The sequence below is a fragment of the Phaenicophaeus curvirostris genome, chromosome 6 (assembly GCF_032191515.1).
Source record: "Phaenicophaeus curvirostris isolate KB17595 chromosome 6, BPBGC_Pcur_1.0, whole genome shotgun sequence".
In the NCBI taxonomy this organism is placed as follows: Eukaryota; Metazoa; Chordata; class Aves; order Cuculiformes; family Cuculidae; genus Phaenicophaeus; species Phaenicophaeus curvirostris.
Window position 1 is genome coordinate 21,565,544 of NC_091397.1, and position 16,865 is coordinate 21,582,408.

Consider the following 16,865-nt stretch of genomic DNA (forward strand, 5'->3'; position numbering starts at 1 on the left):
TTGGCATTTTTTTATGAGCTACAGTGGACCAATAAGGTAGGAGAATTATGGATATTTGTGTTGACAGAATAGGTAACACAGACATAATGAGATTGCTGCATGTCATTTAACAGTTTTCGTTTGCTCTACCTTTTAGTTTTACAGAAATATTTATTTTCTTTGTACTGAAAGGCAACAGACATTTCTGCTTCAAATTATTCAACACTGGTTAGTCCACTTTAATTATTGTATATAAAAGTGTTTTATTCTTTTCTTCAGTCAGATTGGCAGGGATGACTTAGAGCACTCAACTAAAACAGAAAATTAATCAAAAGCTCCTGTGAGTTTGAGCATGGGATCTGGTAAACTCAGTAACAAATAAAACATAATTCTAAACATTCATGTTTACAAAAAAAAATTACAAAATCTGAACAATAAGTTAATAAAGTGAAATAGTTATATACTGTTCAGATACAAAAATCCTAGCAACTTAATTTATATATCACTATAGCAGACATGACAAAATTGTGAATCAAGCCATCCACAGTCATAAGTGGTACTCCAAGATTCCCAACAGAAAACTTATATTTTAATTTTCTGTTCATATATAGCCAAAAGTAAGAGGCAAAGCCAGCCTAATAGTAATCCAAGGTTCTGTAGGAGAAACATCAACCAGGGTCGCCGTGTCTGTATATGAGTCATTTCAGGAAGCTAAAAAAAGAACAAGACACCAGAATGAGAGCCAGATATATTCATCTCTGGGAAAAAAAGTCTTCTGGGAAAACAAGACAAACTTCATTAAAAAAAGACTTTAACAATGCTGGGCTTCTGAATATAGCTATTAATCTGTAGCATGTTCTGTACATTGTAACATCACAGATCTTGACCGTGAAATATTTAAATTAATCAAATTCTACCCATTTTGGTTCTCATACTAGCACTGATAAGAGCTATTAATGAGATTCCAATATTTGTTAACTTCTCAATAGTTTTTAGTAATTTTAAACAGCTGTCTGTAAGGAAACGGTTCTTTAGTAAAATAAGTGATTCCCTGTTGTGGGAATAAGCTACTTTGAGTTTTCTTGTTTCAGTACTATATAAAGAATCAATCCTGCTCTAACTGAAATACCTGGCAACACTGCTATTTACTTGGGCTTTAGTAAATATATAGTCAATATTTTTAAAATATGCTTGAGAAAATCACCATCAATATTTTTGTCTGTAAGTTTTAAATCAAGTAAGGGGCCACAGCTGTTTATAATCATATTAAGAGATACTTACATTGACCTTTAACCATACATAGTCTCTTTTATAAAAGTTTAAAAAAATATGTCTCAGTAAAGCCTGTGATACTAATGGCTCAGGCTCAGACTCTCTTAGTACTTATACTTTATGTATTATAGACACCAGAGGAGACACGAATGGCTACAGATACTGATACACACTTTGCAATTAAACATAGAGTAATGGCCTGGTATTGACCTTTGGTTTTGGTTGTGGTTTTTTGGTCTATTTTTTGTGAATGTAAAACCAAGATAAAATACTTAAAAATCACAGCAAGTGGTCCTGACACTCTCCCATCTTGCTGCTTTCCAGCTTGACTCACAGCTTGCACATGAATAAAGCTACTTATTTCCTCTGCTCTTCAGAGCCTCCTCACAGGAGCTGTAACAGCATCAGCCACTGGGAGACAATGGAGCAATGTTGACCAAGGAGGCTGACAGGGTATGTTTACAGCTACTTTCTATGCTTGTCCTTTCCTCTCTCAGAGGGGGTCTACTCCTGCACTCTTCTTTCTCTGGAAGTTGGCATGGGCCCAAAAGGAAACTACAGTGAAAAATCTGTCTCCACTTTAAAGTTTTGCATAAAAATAACAAGCAAACACAAACATCTTGGATCTTCATAGAAAATACGTGGTGGTTTAAATTATGGTACAAATTTGTATCTTTGAAACTCATGTTGTTATAATTAATTTGTATTTAAGAATCATCAGAAACGTTTAATCTAAAGCAAATGTAAACACCTCAAAGTTCTGATGTACATCAAAATCTGAACTGATGGCTTGGAGCATGTGGTTTTTGTAATATATAAAAGTAAAAACGTCATACCTAGGTCTGAACTGAAGTTCCAGTCTAGACCTTTGGACGGAGACTTATAGTCAATCTACTTTGTCCTCTTCCTCAGCGCCTGAGTAAATGAGTTCTCTAAATAGGAAATTATTTCCCCTCTCACTGAAAAAGCTAGTCTTTTCTCTTATTACTGTCAGTGCCAATTCATGAGTTATACATATGTGCAGTAGATTCCTAAGAAAGTTTTAAAAAAGGAATTCTTGGCATGTAGTGCCCTTCGTATGTCTTATGCAGATATCTGCTCCCTTCACCTAACCTGTGTGCATATTATTAACTGCACAGATCATCTCTATAGACTTATCTAATGTGAAACCCCTGCTTATCTCTGAAAATAAAAGCTGATTGCTGACTTGTATCAGTTATGATTCCCATACTCTTTCTGAACAAAAATGCATTTGGTACAGCTGAGAAAAGCTTGTTATTTAAGAAACAAAAGTGTATTAAACTGACAGCTGCAAAAAAATCTTCACAAAAAGATATGGAAATGGCATCACATCCTAGCTGTTGGATGCCATCACACTTGCTAATGATTCACGTCTGTTGGAGGCAAAGTAGTTACTGTTAATCAAGGGACTGTGCTATTCTCACTCCAGCTCATGGTATCATGAGCACACAATAGATATGAAGAGTTAGGAAGCAGCATGCTGAAAGAAGGCATGAGCAGCCCACAACCATATGCTGGCTGAACAAGAGTTTACCAAGCTGGATTATATATGGCATGACTGCTGTGCTGCAATAGCCCTTTAAGACACTTTTAAAATACCCCTTTTTCTCCAAAATTAGACAGATTTTTAAGGTTTGTCAAAGAAAAGGTCATTTAGTTGCCTCAGGGAATCAGGGAACGTCTGGCTACATCCTGTTTCTTGATATTCGAATTGTCTTTCTTGCTTCTCTCTCTCTCCTTTCAAATTAGAAAGTAGTCTTTCTGGTCATGAAGCATATAAACCAATATAATTTGTCACTTATAAATGATGGTCCAGTCCTTGATGTTTAATACTATGCACTTGACTTCGTAAGTATTCATGATTACTTCATAAATACTCATTTAAGAGATTGATAAAGAATTGTCATGTTATTTTTTTAGAGGAAAAGGGGACATGTTTTATCAATTAATCAGTTTGTTAGGTGTGAGTTTGTCTGTTCTATTCCATATATTGGCATGTCAAGTTTCAATTCAGATTAAAATTATATTAAAGGAAAGGTATGTTATTAATGAGAGGATCTTTAGAGATTGTGCAAAGTTATGATTTTTCTTATGACCTCCAAGCAGATGCTAAGTGCAAAAATTTCACTATTGTTCTCACAAAAACCTGGTTTTCAGGGGGCTGATTTTTGGTTAAATAACAGCTAAAGTCAAAATATTAAAGGTTAATTAAATATTAAATATTCACAAACATATCTTGAAGAAACAAACAATTTATGTTGCAATGCTACACTTGTGCATCCAGGTTTTTAAGACAAAATAATCCTCCCTTCCACTTTCCCCAGTTACTGGGAAGATGAAGTTTTGCAGAGCTCCTTGGTGAAAAATTATAAAGATTATAAACCATTTATCTTCATTCCTTTTCCTCTGATTTTTTAAATTATTAACAACCCTGGTGTTAATAGAACTAGAATGCCATTTGTAGAAATAAAACCCCTTTAATTAACCACAGAAGTAGTTTTGTGCAACCTTAACTGTGGTGGCAGTGCCACATTGCTGCCCTGTCAATGAACCTCCATCTCATACCTCTCAGTGTTCCTCAATGCAGAAATCAGTGAGGCTGTTAAGTCTTACTGAACTGCTCCTCTGATGAGTGCATGAATAAAACAAATACTGAAAATTATAGTAAAGCTTTGTACATCATTCAGTATTTGTACCCCATTGGCAGGAACACTGATGATTTCTGTTTGTAGACGGGAATTCAGCAGACAACAGAAGTTATTTCTGTACACGAAGTTGAGAAATACGTAAAGGATAGATGATTTTCTTTTGATATGTACTATACAAACATACAAAACAAGTCAGATGTATAGATTTATGCAGTATTACAGGACTATTTTTTTTAAGTAAAATGACCCCTGTGATTTTCAAAACCTGCATTTCTGACAAACACAGGTGAGCAACCCAATGGCAGTGTGTTTGACAAACTGCAATAATAATAATAATATAATAAAAGGGAGGTGAGAGAAATAAGATCCTCCCCTGTCTTCCTTCTTTCTCCTCTTCTCACTGAGAACAAAATTATGGTGACAAGCTAAGAACAAGGGAAAACATGATCCTGTCGCTGCCTGGAATTGTGTCATCTCTCAGGATTCACAGCTGGCACATTGCTTTGAAGACTCAGGGAAAAACATAGTGTTGTTCTGGGAGCTTGTGGATCTCCGAGGGATGCTGATACTATACTGAAAGAAATATGCCTGAATCATTCTTAGCCACATTGGTAGAACTATGCCTATTGAGGCAGCCTCACTTCCAAATTTCTTTGTGTCAGAACAAGATGCTACTTAGTACATAGTGTTCTTGTCTGTTACTTCCCACCTCAGTCAAGATTGTTGACACGTCTGAAATCCTTAGGCAGTTCCATCATAACTTCTTAAGAGCACTTTATGTTCAGTTTAGTTTTGTTAAAGTAGTAAAAATAGACAAAAAACCAGCCAAGCTCTAAGGTCAATTATTACAAGTAGATTTTTAAATAGGTTATAATATTGGCATGGCATATCAGGTTTCAACAATTATGTTTGAACTTGGCATATGATCTGTCAGGCATGAGATGGGGGGTGGTAGTGAAAACAGCAGAAAGATAGCCAGGCTTGGGAAAAACACAGTAATAGTTTACAAGTAAACAGACCTTTTTTCCCCCTCCTCTTGATCTAATCACTCAAAATATTCAATCTTTGTTCAGAAGCTTGCAAGCAACTTTACATTAGTAGACATTGATTAAAAAAAAATATGACACTTAAAGAGTAAAATAAGCTGGCAAAGTAATTAAGTTCTGCATTGTTACATGTATAACAGTCATCTCTTCAATAAATTATGTAGCCTGAAGCATCTGCACAAGTGATTGGTAAATATGAAAAAGTTGAAACAATTCAATGGGTTTTGGATTGCTTAGGAGCTTATCTAAACCCCTCTGAGACAGAAGAGTTGGCCAGAAAAATCACAGGATAAGTATCTTGCATTTTAGTTCAGAAACAGCAAGTTCATGTTCGAACAATGGGCAAAAAATCTATAAAGGGCAGTAAAACTAAGAAAAGTAGCAAACTTCCTCATGATTTTATGAACCCCTGCAGGCTTAAATGTTTCTTTATGTCATACTGAGTAGCTCTATCAGGTTTAAAAATATATTGTTTACCTTTCCCCCTTTAAAAGTCCTTTATGCCTTTCTCATATATTACCCTCTTAATAGCCTTTACTTCACTATCATGGCAGTGACACCAAACAAAAACAGTCTATTTTTCCAGGCACCGTAAACTCATGGGGCAGAAAATACTCTCTTCCCAGGAAGCCTATGTACTCTTTTTCCCCTCCAAGTTAATCTACCTGCATTTGTCTGACACTCATCTATAATGTTGTTATGTTAAAAGGAAAATGTAACTGTAGACTGAAGTTCTTACCATTTCTGCTAAAGATAAATACAAGAACATTCCAGCTGTAACAGTAAAAATCCAGTTTTGAATGCGTGGGTCAGTTGACACAGAAAGCCCAATATAAAGTCCTAAGAACGCTGTTAGCGCACTTATAAAATTCATCAAAATTGCAATCTTCGTGGGGAGCCCTGTACTTAGCAGCACGGCAAAGTCTCCTGACAGGGAAAAAAAAGCAGAAAATTAACTTTTTAGCTGATATATGTATTCTTAAGATTCCTAATAATAAATCAAGAAGAAAAGTAATACAGACATGCACAAAGATAGTCAATGATGGTTGACTGCCCTTAGGTTTCTGTAAAACCAGTAATAAAACCATCCTGTGTGAAAAAACAAAGACAACCCCTCCACAGACACATATTGGCTTGCATATGTTTATCTCTTCCTCAAGTTAGTACATAGTATACAAGAGTGGTTTTCTGTTAGTTCTTGATGTTCTGTGCCATTTCCAACTTGGATACATGCAAAAGTGAAGTCACATGCTTTTCCGGAGTTTCTAAATCTTACTTTGTTGGGAAATCGTCAGTTCATATCATGTGAGTAGGTTTGTAACATGGTCTTTGAGTGTTTTACAGGTGCTGCAAGTCAGAATATATGATAGTCTGATCCCAGTCTGAGTTTAATTCCACTAATTTCAGACCCAATGAAATTTGATAAAATGTATATCAGAATACCATCACAGTTTTTTCTTCTAAAATAAATGATTTTGTAACAGACCCACAGTAAAAGACTGAAAATTCTTCTCCCGGGCTATAGAAATGCCACTTTGACACTGGGGCACCACTGTCTCAGAATTGAGAAGGTCTGCCTTTGGAGTTAGTTATTCTATATTTCAGTAATTTCTTTGCTATGCAAACAAGAGTTACCAGTTTTACAGCAATTCCCCATCACAATTATTTTTTTTACGATGTTTGTTGCTACATAGGCAGTACATGAAATCTCCAGACATTTAAGAATAAACATAAGAATCCGCAGTTTTCATCTTAAATTTGCCAGCATATCTGCATTCATCAGTACAATGTCAGGAACAACTCCAGCCATACTAGACGATTTGCCACAAGGAGATAGTTGAGGACAACATTCAACAGAACTATCTTCCAGTCCTGACTGCTAGTAAAATGGGTCTTATATCTTCTTTCATTATATTTTTATTCTTGATTAGCAGCATGATTGAGGGTAGCATGAGGAATATAATGTTAAATGGCTCTGCTGCATATAAAAGCTTTTGGATAGGCCATTGTGTCAGATATGCCCATTGCGCATATGTAGCTCTTGCTCAGCTTACTATTTTTTTATGTGTCTGTACACATGACAGTAAAAGGCCAGTCTGACTTGATGTCATCTAAATCTGGAGAAGGTGAGATGGGATGGCATCCAATAATGAGGGCAGAAGTCTACCCTCCTTTTTATGAAGGGGAAAGAGAAGAACACAGCCTCTTTATATATCCATCTCACATATTAATGTTATAGTTCACAATTCCATAAGCAAGAAGAATTCCCACTAATATCATGCAGGAAAGAATTCTTTGGAAAACGTGGAACTACAAAGTCAATCAGAAAAAATACACACATATATTTCTTACCCATTTCATGAGGAATTTCATGGCATAAAATAGCAACGGTTGTTGTCACACCTGTTTCTGTTGAGGATGAGAAAGCTGCTCCTATTACCAAGCCATCAGCAAAATTGTGAAGACTGTCACCCACTAGAACCATTATAGCTAACAAGCTAATTTTCTTACCTAGCAAAACAAACAAACAAATGAACAACAAAATTTTTCCTGTTGCATACAATATTTGGGTTTGGGGTGTTATTATGAAACATTATAACAATCAGATGTCAATAGTTCTTATCTGTTTTGACCTTGTAACTACACTTATTTCAATGCATTTGAAATAAAAATGTAGGTTGTAGAATGACTCAGAGACGCAAAGACCAGGAAGTAGCTTCCTTATTTTTACTAGACCAAATAAGGTTTGAGTCAAGTCTCATGGTATATCCTAAGGGTCTCCATTAATCTTTCTTTGGTTGCTGAAATTCACACAAGTTGTCATAGGTGTTATTTCCTTCTTTGAGACACAGAGCTTTTCCACCATCTCTCACAGAATTGCACAGCTACGAAGATGAATATCTGGTCTCAGAAAGCTGATAATTTTAACACTGTTAAGCATGCTGCTATTGAGTAATATTTTCAGGGTCTATTTTTTACGAGATTGTATTACAACAAAAGATAGAGATGAAAGGCAACAAACCTCAGAGTATCACTGTTAGTACAGCATTACAGCATGCTCGTTTCCAACTTTTGTACTGATCAATTAATGGCTATTATGCTCAAAGTACTCCTGTCTGCAGCATCACTCACAGATACAGATGGCTGTTTCTCTTTCCCATATTGTTCTGTGACCTTGCTTTAGCATGGAACAGTACATTTGATGTTCATGATCAGGCATCTGACGTGAGAGGCAAGGTGCTACTAGTGATAAAAGTACTGAAAGTAGGCGGTGAGAGACTGCATAGTATCAGGGAGGCTGAGAAGAAGTTAGATAGCTTGTTCCAAGTGCAGTCTGCAGTGAATCACAGCCAAACAGCCCAAAACTCTCTCGCTAGCACATATAGAAAGAAGGCGGGGGGGCAATAATGCAGGAAAATGCAAGCTACGCAAGAGCAAGCACCAAGAGGAGGAAGAGACTTCCTCCAAAGCCTTAGGTGCCCTTGCATAACCGCTTCACCACTCTGCAGACTGAAGAGGGAAGACTTGTCACATGTGGAGAGACACTAAAGCTGAGTAAAGCAACCCAGTGTGCTCCTCGTGTAGCAACAAGCACTACTAAGAAAAGGTGACAGGTGGTGTTAGTAGAAGACTTTCTTCTGAGAAGTATGGAGGCACTAGATCAGCAGCCTGGTCTAGTGGAAGGTGTTCCTGCCTCTGTCAGGGCAGTTGGAACTGATGATTGAGATCTTTTCCAAGCCAACACATTCTATGATTCTAAATCAGAGGCAGTCTCTCCAGCCAATCTGTAACTCAGATGGTCATATAACATGCTAAAGGGATTCATGGGGAGGGATTTTATCTTAAGTAGCAAAGAGGCTCCATACGTAGGTTCAATGTCTATGTTTAGAAACATAACATCGGTTCCCCTATCCTGTACTTTGTTCCATTGATTTTGTCCACAGTCTTACAAGCAGGACCTCCTAATGTCTCTCAGGAAATTCATCCAGCTTCCCTCTATACAGTACGGACAAAATCCTTTGCAAAGTGTTGCTTTTATGCCTGAAGAATCAGGGTTGTGTTTTGGGGTCTAAACATCATGTATTTTCCTGACTTCTGCTAGCCCACACAGACAGAATATGACAGTCTATGGAGCAAACACAGAGCTGCATGGAACTGTCTGAATATAGTTATTACAAGGTTTCACTTCAGTAATGTTTTTTTCAGAGACGACCATTTTATAGTGATGGGGGAGATGTTTTTCTTACAGAAACTGGCTAGAACTGAAGTCTTCAGACTATTATGAAAAAACACACAGCACATAAAAGCCTAACAACTGCATTCAGAAAAATCCTCCTCAGTTGCCTGGGAGCTCTGCGGGTTCAGAAAAATTGGCAGGCTTATTAGATTTTCCTGCCAGCTTACAGAGCCAGACGTGGTTGTCCCCATTTTGCACAGTTCTTTCTAAACACTATGGGCAGTTTATAATCAATAGTGCAGAGTGTGAGTAACAGAGAAATTATAGATTGCTGCACTAGATTGAGTTTGTGATTTGTAATAAGCAGTGGTGAAGACAAAATCATGGCCTGCCCTGAGATACTGTTAGTCTGTTTTATTCAAATATTGGATAGTTGAAGAAGGTGTACGAAAATTATTGGAACTCACTCCAGCATGTTCTCTGTACTATAACACAGGGATCAGGTTAACACTATGGAGCAATTGAAAATGTAAGTTTTCTGGACTTACTTGACTGCAAGTTAAGAAGACGCATATATAAACAAACCTAAATGTTTAACTTAATTTACTTGCAGCCTGTTTTAAAAAGTCTTTGTGATGAGCAACTATCTCAATGCATTATATTGTTGTGATAGTAAGGGTTAATTTATTTCCCATAAAGCCTCTACTTCTTGAACAACTCTGCACTTTTTTTTGGTAATTCCCTTTGTTTAAATAGGAGATTGAAACTTATAGCAAATTCTATCCCATAATTTTCATAAAGCTAGTATGTGTATGACTCCCACCATAGATTATGCTTTTTAAGCATTGAATAAGACTATAAAGCAAACGTTTATACATAAAGAGATCTTTTTTCCAATGCTTTCATTACTTGTACAGCAAAAATAAAATTCTAGTTAAAGTAACGTCTCATTGAGCATACCAAACATAAAATGTTGCTGTTTGATCTTTTCAGATATTGATATGAGGATAAAGGAGAAGGCTAGTAAGACATCTCATGCATTTAGCTATTCATAAGAACTGTAGCCACACAAACTTCTGAAAATATGTATTCTTAACACCTTCCCCCACAACAAAACAACACCCCTTCCCTACTATAGTTTCACTTACTGATTTCTAATATAGAGGTAAAACTGATCTATGAGGAAAAAATGGAACCAAACAAAGAATTTTACTGAGAAACTGCCCCAAATTTAGTTATAGACCAAATTTAGTTATTTGGAACAACTAACATTGACATCACTAGCAATTTGTTTGTGCTTGGCAGGTAGTGATGATTGAACAGAATGAAAACACCTTGATAGTCACACTGAAACTGGTTCTGGATTGTGCACTGCTGAGAGCAAAGAAATAGAAATCCAGATTTCCAGTGCCTCAGAAATAGAAATGACGTTTGTAAGAACAGAGAAGAATACTAGAAACCTAGAAGAAGATAGTTATATTTTTGAATAAATCAAACTGATGATCTGAGATCACAAAATAAGGTGGAGCTGATTATAGGAAATAAACTGATTTAAATTAAAATACTATGTTGTAGATTACAACTCTAATAAATTCACCAAGGTCGGACAAATACAGTCAAGGGCAGAGTTTGATTTACACTATATTTTCCCATTTTTTTGGAGTGAGCAGCAACAAAACAGAGACAATAAGAAATACTTTGAGGGTCTCTGAAGAAAACATATTATCCTAAAACTGAGAGCCAGCATGAGTCCATAATTCCATACATATAATAAGTCATTACTGGTTTAAAAAGGCTATTGCTTTACTGTGTAAGAGAAGAAGCAAGCACAATTATATTAGTATAGCGAGCCAAAAAAACCAATTGTTTCGCTACCTTCAGAAATAAAAGCCCAAGCAGAGTTTACAATTACAAAAATCTGTTTTGTATTAAATTGTGAATGTTTCCCTTTAGGCAAAGGCTGTAGAAAGTGCTTTGCAACAGTGAGTAAACAAACACTAAAGCATGGACAGTATAAGATTAATGAACTTCGCAATTACAGGGTTGGCAACGGAGAAGGTCTTTAAGGTATTTAATTATGCATCCAAACTCCATCAAATGTGGTGAGATAGCACAGAGCAAACAGAGTGAAGCCAGCTTCACACTTTCAATTCCATCTTAGGTTTGAAGGATTTTCCTGTTGCTTGTCTAGTCTTTTTATTGATACTAACTTTTTTTGCTGATCGGCTTACTCTCTGGAGGAACCTCAGCAGACTCAGAATCTTCTGGGCTTCTCTAGTTAAAAGCAAAGATAATAGATCAGTGTTAAGGGACTCTTACACCTGCTGCTATAAATATAGGAAAATATGAAGACGGCGGCTGTTATTTGCACAGGTATTATTAGAATCATTTATTGAGCACTGGCAGTGTGATTGGTACTGCAGAAAGACATAAAAAAGAAACCTCCCTTGCCCACAAAAGCTTAGTGTAATTCAGGTAGGAAGAAAGACATTTATAAGCACTGTTGTAACCCTAGAAAATCATGTTCCTGCTTGATTACACAAAAATCTGAGCCAAACACAGAACTAAAAAGGACATCATAATTGAAATTTTGTCTTTTGATTTTGCCATGATAGCATAATTTTAGTTTCCTGCTGGATAAGGTGTCTATAGGATCTCCAATGAAAAATGGGTAGATGCCTGAGTCTCTTTGGAGTTCACGATCTTCACAGTTACTCTGTGAAAACACAAAACTTAAAAGGATGATCATAGGTAGGTTTCACACTCTTTCAAAATATAGGGCTTTTTTCTTCAGGGTGGTACAGCCTCCAGTGTCTTGCTTCTTGGTCTTTAGTTAAGGCTTTGTCTTGGCACAAGGCATCACTGACTGGGCGTAGCAGCACATGACCCCACTGCAATGAGTGAAATTTACCCTTATTTCAAGTGAAGAAAGAGATATCATCTTTGTCCTTATGCCAGAGTTCATTTGATGCATCAGCCCTAATGTTTATTTAACAAAAATTGCAGCTGTGGGGAGAGAAGGAAGAACATGAGGAATCTGTCTCTTCCTCTACCTCCCTAGGGCTTTTCTTTCTCAGAAAATTATTAGAACTTTTTCTGAGGGTGAGATAAGGCAAAAAAATTGTTTATTTGAAAATAGAAAAACTGAATTCATAATTACTACATTTGGTTTTATTTTTTGACAAAAAAAAAGCTTATTAAAGCTATTATTGCAACCAGTGACGAGTCAACAGCAGCACAAAAGCGTGCTTTGTTAGGGACAGCAGCCACCACTCCAAAAACTATAGCAGAGATTTGTGCTGGCTGCAAACATGATATGTTTCTTGGCTGGTATTAGCTTGATTGTGATGTGGGGTACAGGCTGTAGAGGCATGAGGAGGGAAGGGAAAGGATATGGTTTTAAAATTCTAGATTTTAAAGGAAAAATAAAAGTCTTTAATTCCCATGATTGCAGCCAGTCATAAGAATTCCAATAATTGTTGCACTTCTCTTATAATATTTCTTCACATGCCACTTCTTTGAACTCTGAGTCAAAACTGGAATACTAATCTCTGACCTGAAGGATTTATAAGCTTTTCTTAGTCAACCAGTGTTTGTCTTACTATTACTCACATGATTCTGAAAAATTGGCTGTTCTTGTACAAACTAGCTAGGCGAGGCTAGTTCATGCGATCTATACATAATTTTAGGGGGATCTTGCATTTGAGAGGAATGACAAGCTCATCCATTTTATAAACAGGAAGCTATGACGAGGCTTACAATTCGTAAACATTCTTCACAGTTTGTTCTACACTCAGTTGAGAGTTTCCCAACTGTGTTTGAGAGATTAGTAGTAATTGGTGAGGCTCTTATACACCACAATTGCTTTAGTAAGATTGGGATCACATCATAGAGGATCTCTGGAGATTCTGATTTAAATAAATAGGAAGCTATGTATCTAGGTACAAGAGATTTGAAGGGAAAAGAGAAAAAAGGTCAGAAGGTATGAATCAATTCAATTTGCAAAGTTATATCTGTCTGGATACTATCCACAGGCCAGTAAAAATGTATGCAGTTTCTTATAGGTAAGCACTTTTCCCAGATATCCAGCTTTTGTTGCTCTTCAAATCTGTGGAAAAATGCCCAAGAACAGTCCAAGATTTCATCTGTCCACTAATTATGAATTTAACCCTCACTGCAAAAAGTCCTGAAGTTTTTCCCATGGGAGAGTCTGCATTTACATGTGATATATTTTTAAAAAGAATGGAGGAGGAAAATCTTCAATTATTTTACCAATAAAAGGTAGCACAGGAAATTTATTGTTACATCAATCTGATACATACAGAAAAGTTATTTTAAATATCTGTGTTCTAAATCTCTGTAAAATTTCATTATAAACGTCAAAATGTAGAGATTCCTGCTAATCATTTCATGTAATAAAGGACAAATCTATGAAGACTGCGAAATAATACTGATTTATTACATTGATTTGGTTCAATTTTTGAGGAACAGAGAAAGAAGGACATAAAATTAGGGAAGTATGTTATATTGGTTAACCTACCAACTGTATGGTTGAAGTAGATTTGCCTCTGTCTGAATGTTCATTTAATTCAGATTCCACTGGAAGATCATGGGAATGTCCCATGTGCCCATTAACTAAAGAAAGGCCCTGATGAATGAAGATGCTTTGCAATTAGTTCTCAAACCAAATGAACATAGGTGCAGTCTTTCTCAGCCTTTTGTGAAAGTTTTGCATTTATAAGAATTATTTTTTTCAAAACAAAACCTACTGAAAAAGATTGTTGGTTGACATGAACATTTCATAATGCTTATTTGGTTAGAAAACCCTGAAAAGTGAACTAGATAAATCAATGACAACTGTACTGATTTGATAAAACTTATTTTGTTTTAATGAAGACTATAATTTGAAGCTGAAATAGATATAAAAATTAACTTCTAGAATTCATCTAGTTCTCAGTAGGCCAAGTTTAAAAATTTGTAGGATAATGACAAAGTCCTCTCCAAATAAGTAACAAAGAGGACTACAGACAACAAACAAAATATCACCATCATCAAAATATTCTCATTCAATTACCCTCACATAATAGTCATATGGCTGACTCAAAGACAGTGGGAAGTGAGACTCATTGCTGTGCATCTAAATCAAGCCAGTCATTAACCACTCTGTAAAACAGAATAAGCAAATGCTTAGCCTTCTTAAATGACTTTAAAATAGCCTCTCATGCTGAGAAACTTAATGAGCCATCACACTTTGTGTTACATTATATCCTTGGGCATAATCATATTTTCAGGGACCAGCCACACTGAAATAGAGCAACAGAATTACTGTAAGTATGGCAGTAAACAAGGAGATATTTTTTACATAGGAGGGGGTTCTATTGGGATAGGGGTCAAAAACAATCTAGAAATTTTAAAATATCATTTTTTACACTATCTTGTACTGACATCTATGTCTTCGTCCTCCACAAAGAGAGCCTAGAGTAAACAACTGTCATTGCTATTTCATATGGATACATATGAAATACATACATACACCTACTCCAGGGCTAGTCATGAAAGTATGCTTACGGAACACGTTCAATTAACTGTTTCCTTCTTGAGTAATAAAAATATAGGACATATTTATGAAGCACACAAAATCGATACAGCACAGCAAAACAGAAATTGAAGGTCAATGTGGTCAGAGCACTCTGCAAAGTAGTTTTTAATGCTTCATTTCATTCATACCTTTGATAATTATATTCTATACTCATTTTAACATTTTGTGCATCGTAAAGTCACAAAATAAAAGAGATTTGTTAAAGGATAAATTGTGTAAGCTTTACCTGGTCCTGTGGTGTTACCAAAAGAAAGAAACACTTTTCTATTAGAAAAAATCCATGAATTCCTCCAATTATTCCCAGAAGTTTCCAAATGTATTCTTTCCCCTCATAGAAATCTTCTACCTCTTGTGCTTCATGATTATGTAAACCAAGAGTCTAAAAAAAAGAAATAAAGTAAAAAAGTTAAAAACGGCAATGTTGAGAGCAATTATGTGTTCATGCAATTTTTTATCAGAATTTTCTTTTGCTCTCTCTTTCAAATATAAATTGTATTTCAAGCTAATCAACTGAATAACAGAGATTAAATGAATTACTAGGAGCTTCTGCTACACTTCATCATCTCTCTTTGTTAAAGTAACATTAGTTTCAGAAACAATTTTATTATATTACCCTTTATATTTGTATTTTGTATGTTTTTTCAGAGTAAATTCTCTTTAAAGTCTAAAAAGTTAGTTACATCATCTTCAGATGTAAATTTCATATCAAAAATAACCTATAAAGATTTTTGCTGGTGGGTGTGCTTCCATTTTTTTCCCCAGTGGTGCACCATGGTAGCCCTCCTTTGCTCTGAAAGCAACTCGATACGTCACTTAAAACTGGTGAAGGAGAATACTTTCACATTCAAAAGGTGTTTCTTAAAGAAACACATTTGTCTACCATTCACTGACAACTGCCTTCCTTAAACCAATCTCCCAGTTCTTCTAGAAATGATGTATTTAACATGAAGAACATTTTGACCAGAAACTCAAGTGATGGTGTCACGCTCTCATTCAATGACCAGTTGTAGTCTACTCAGAAAAGTCATATCATATGAGAGGAGACTCAGTCAAAAATAAATGAACACACAATGGAAAATTTGCTTCTGTTTCATACACTAACCTATCCTTAAATATTATTTCATTAGTTTAGGAAAAAATCATTAATTCTATTACAGTTCAAAGCAGCAGGATTAATTAGGCTAATTGCCCTGATTCTCAGAAACAATGTGTGGAGGAGACTGTGGATGCCTTGTTCAACGTTTGAACAATTTCTCCTAAAACGTGTTACAGAATCTGCCTCATTAAAGAATACCCATCTAGAAACTGGCTTGCACAGGACTTGTGGATTTTCGGAAAAGCTTTTGTGAAAACAGGAAACTTGTTTTCTCCGAATTAATCATGTGTTGATTTCTGCTTCTTACTGCTTGGGATATCTCTCAACTACAAAGTGCAAGTGTTAACTGGAATGCTGAGTAGTCGGCCCACAGATTTCATGGGAAGCTTAATTTTAAAGAGACGAGCATTAGCCAGGTTGAAATGAAACTTTTCTTTGAATGTGTGAGTGCACACATATCTATTAGAATTTTAAAAACATGAAAATGTGTATTACCTACCTGAGGAATAAGGTGTAGCAATGCATCTCCAGAAAGTGTCCCAACAGCCAAACCAACAAACAGCTGTAAAATGAGTGTGTAGATTTCTTGACAGGAGTTAAATAAAATAAGGGTTGTACCAAACATAGATCCAATAGTAATAAGCAAAACAGCAACAGTGCTGTAACCATATTCTGTAGGGAAAAACAAATGAAACAAAACAGAGGTAGCTTTAATAATTCCTTATTTGTATTTGTGTTTGAGCATTTAATTTGTATTTATATTTAGTTTTGAGGTTATGTTTTGACATCTCTGTGCACAAACACATGGAGAAGTGATTCATTGTGCCACATAGATGTTTTCAGTCATGTGTGATACAGATGAAAGAATTGGAAGCCTAAAAAACATCCATTTTTTCAGGCTTTACAGGTAATACAGTCAAATGCTTCCAAATTTCAGACCTTAAAGAGCTAAACAGACTGTGACTGTACAGATTGGAGATGCTCAGAGCAGCACAGTGAATGCTGGCCTACAATTGTTTCCTTTCTT

General features: G+C 35.8%; 1 protein-coding gene across 4 annotated transcripts in view; it reads right to left on the bottom strand.

Moving 5' to 3' along the window:
• Nucleotides 1-217: 217 nt before the first annotated feature.
• The window catches only part of SLC39A12 (solute carrier family 39 member 12), a 33,967-nt gene continuing 17,319 nt past the window's right edge, over nt 218-16,865 (bottom strand). For 3 of the 4 annotated variants that reach the window (XM_069860439.1, XM_069860442.1, XM_069860441.1), the window contains 7 exons: nt 16,338-16,510; nt 14,969-15,121; nt 13,684-13,791; nt 11,354-11,417; nt 7,319-7,477; nt 5,706-5,893; nt 218-690 (listed from right to left, as the gene is read on the bottom strand). In XM_069860439.1, the coding sequence (XP_069716540.1) occupies nt 562-690; nt 5,706-5,893; nt 7,319-7,477; nt 11,354-11,417; nt 13,684-13,791; nt 14,969-15,121; nt 16,338-16,510 (974 nt within the window). In that variant the 3' untranslated portion in view covers nt 218-561. The remainder of the gene's footprint in view (nt 691-5,705; nt 5,894-7,318; nt 7,478-11,353; nt 11,418-13,683; nt 13,792-14,968; nt 15,122-16,337; nt 16,511-16,865) is intronic. The other variant, XM_069860440.1, reaches the window with a different exon arrangement.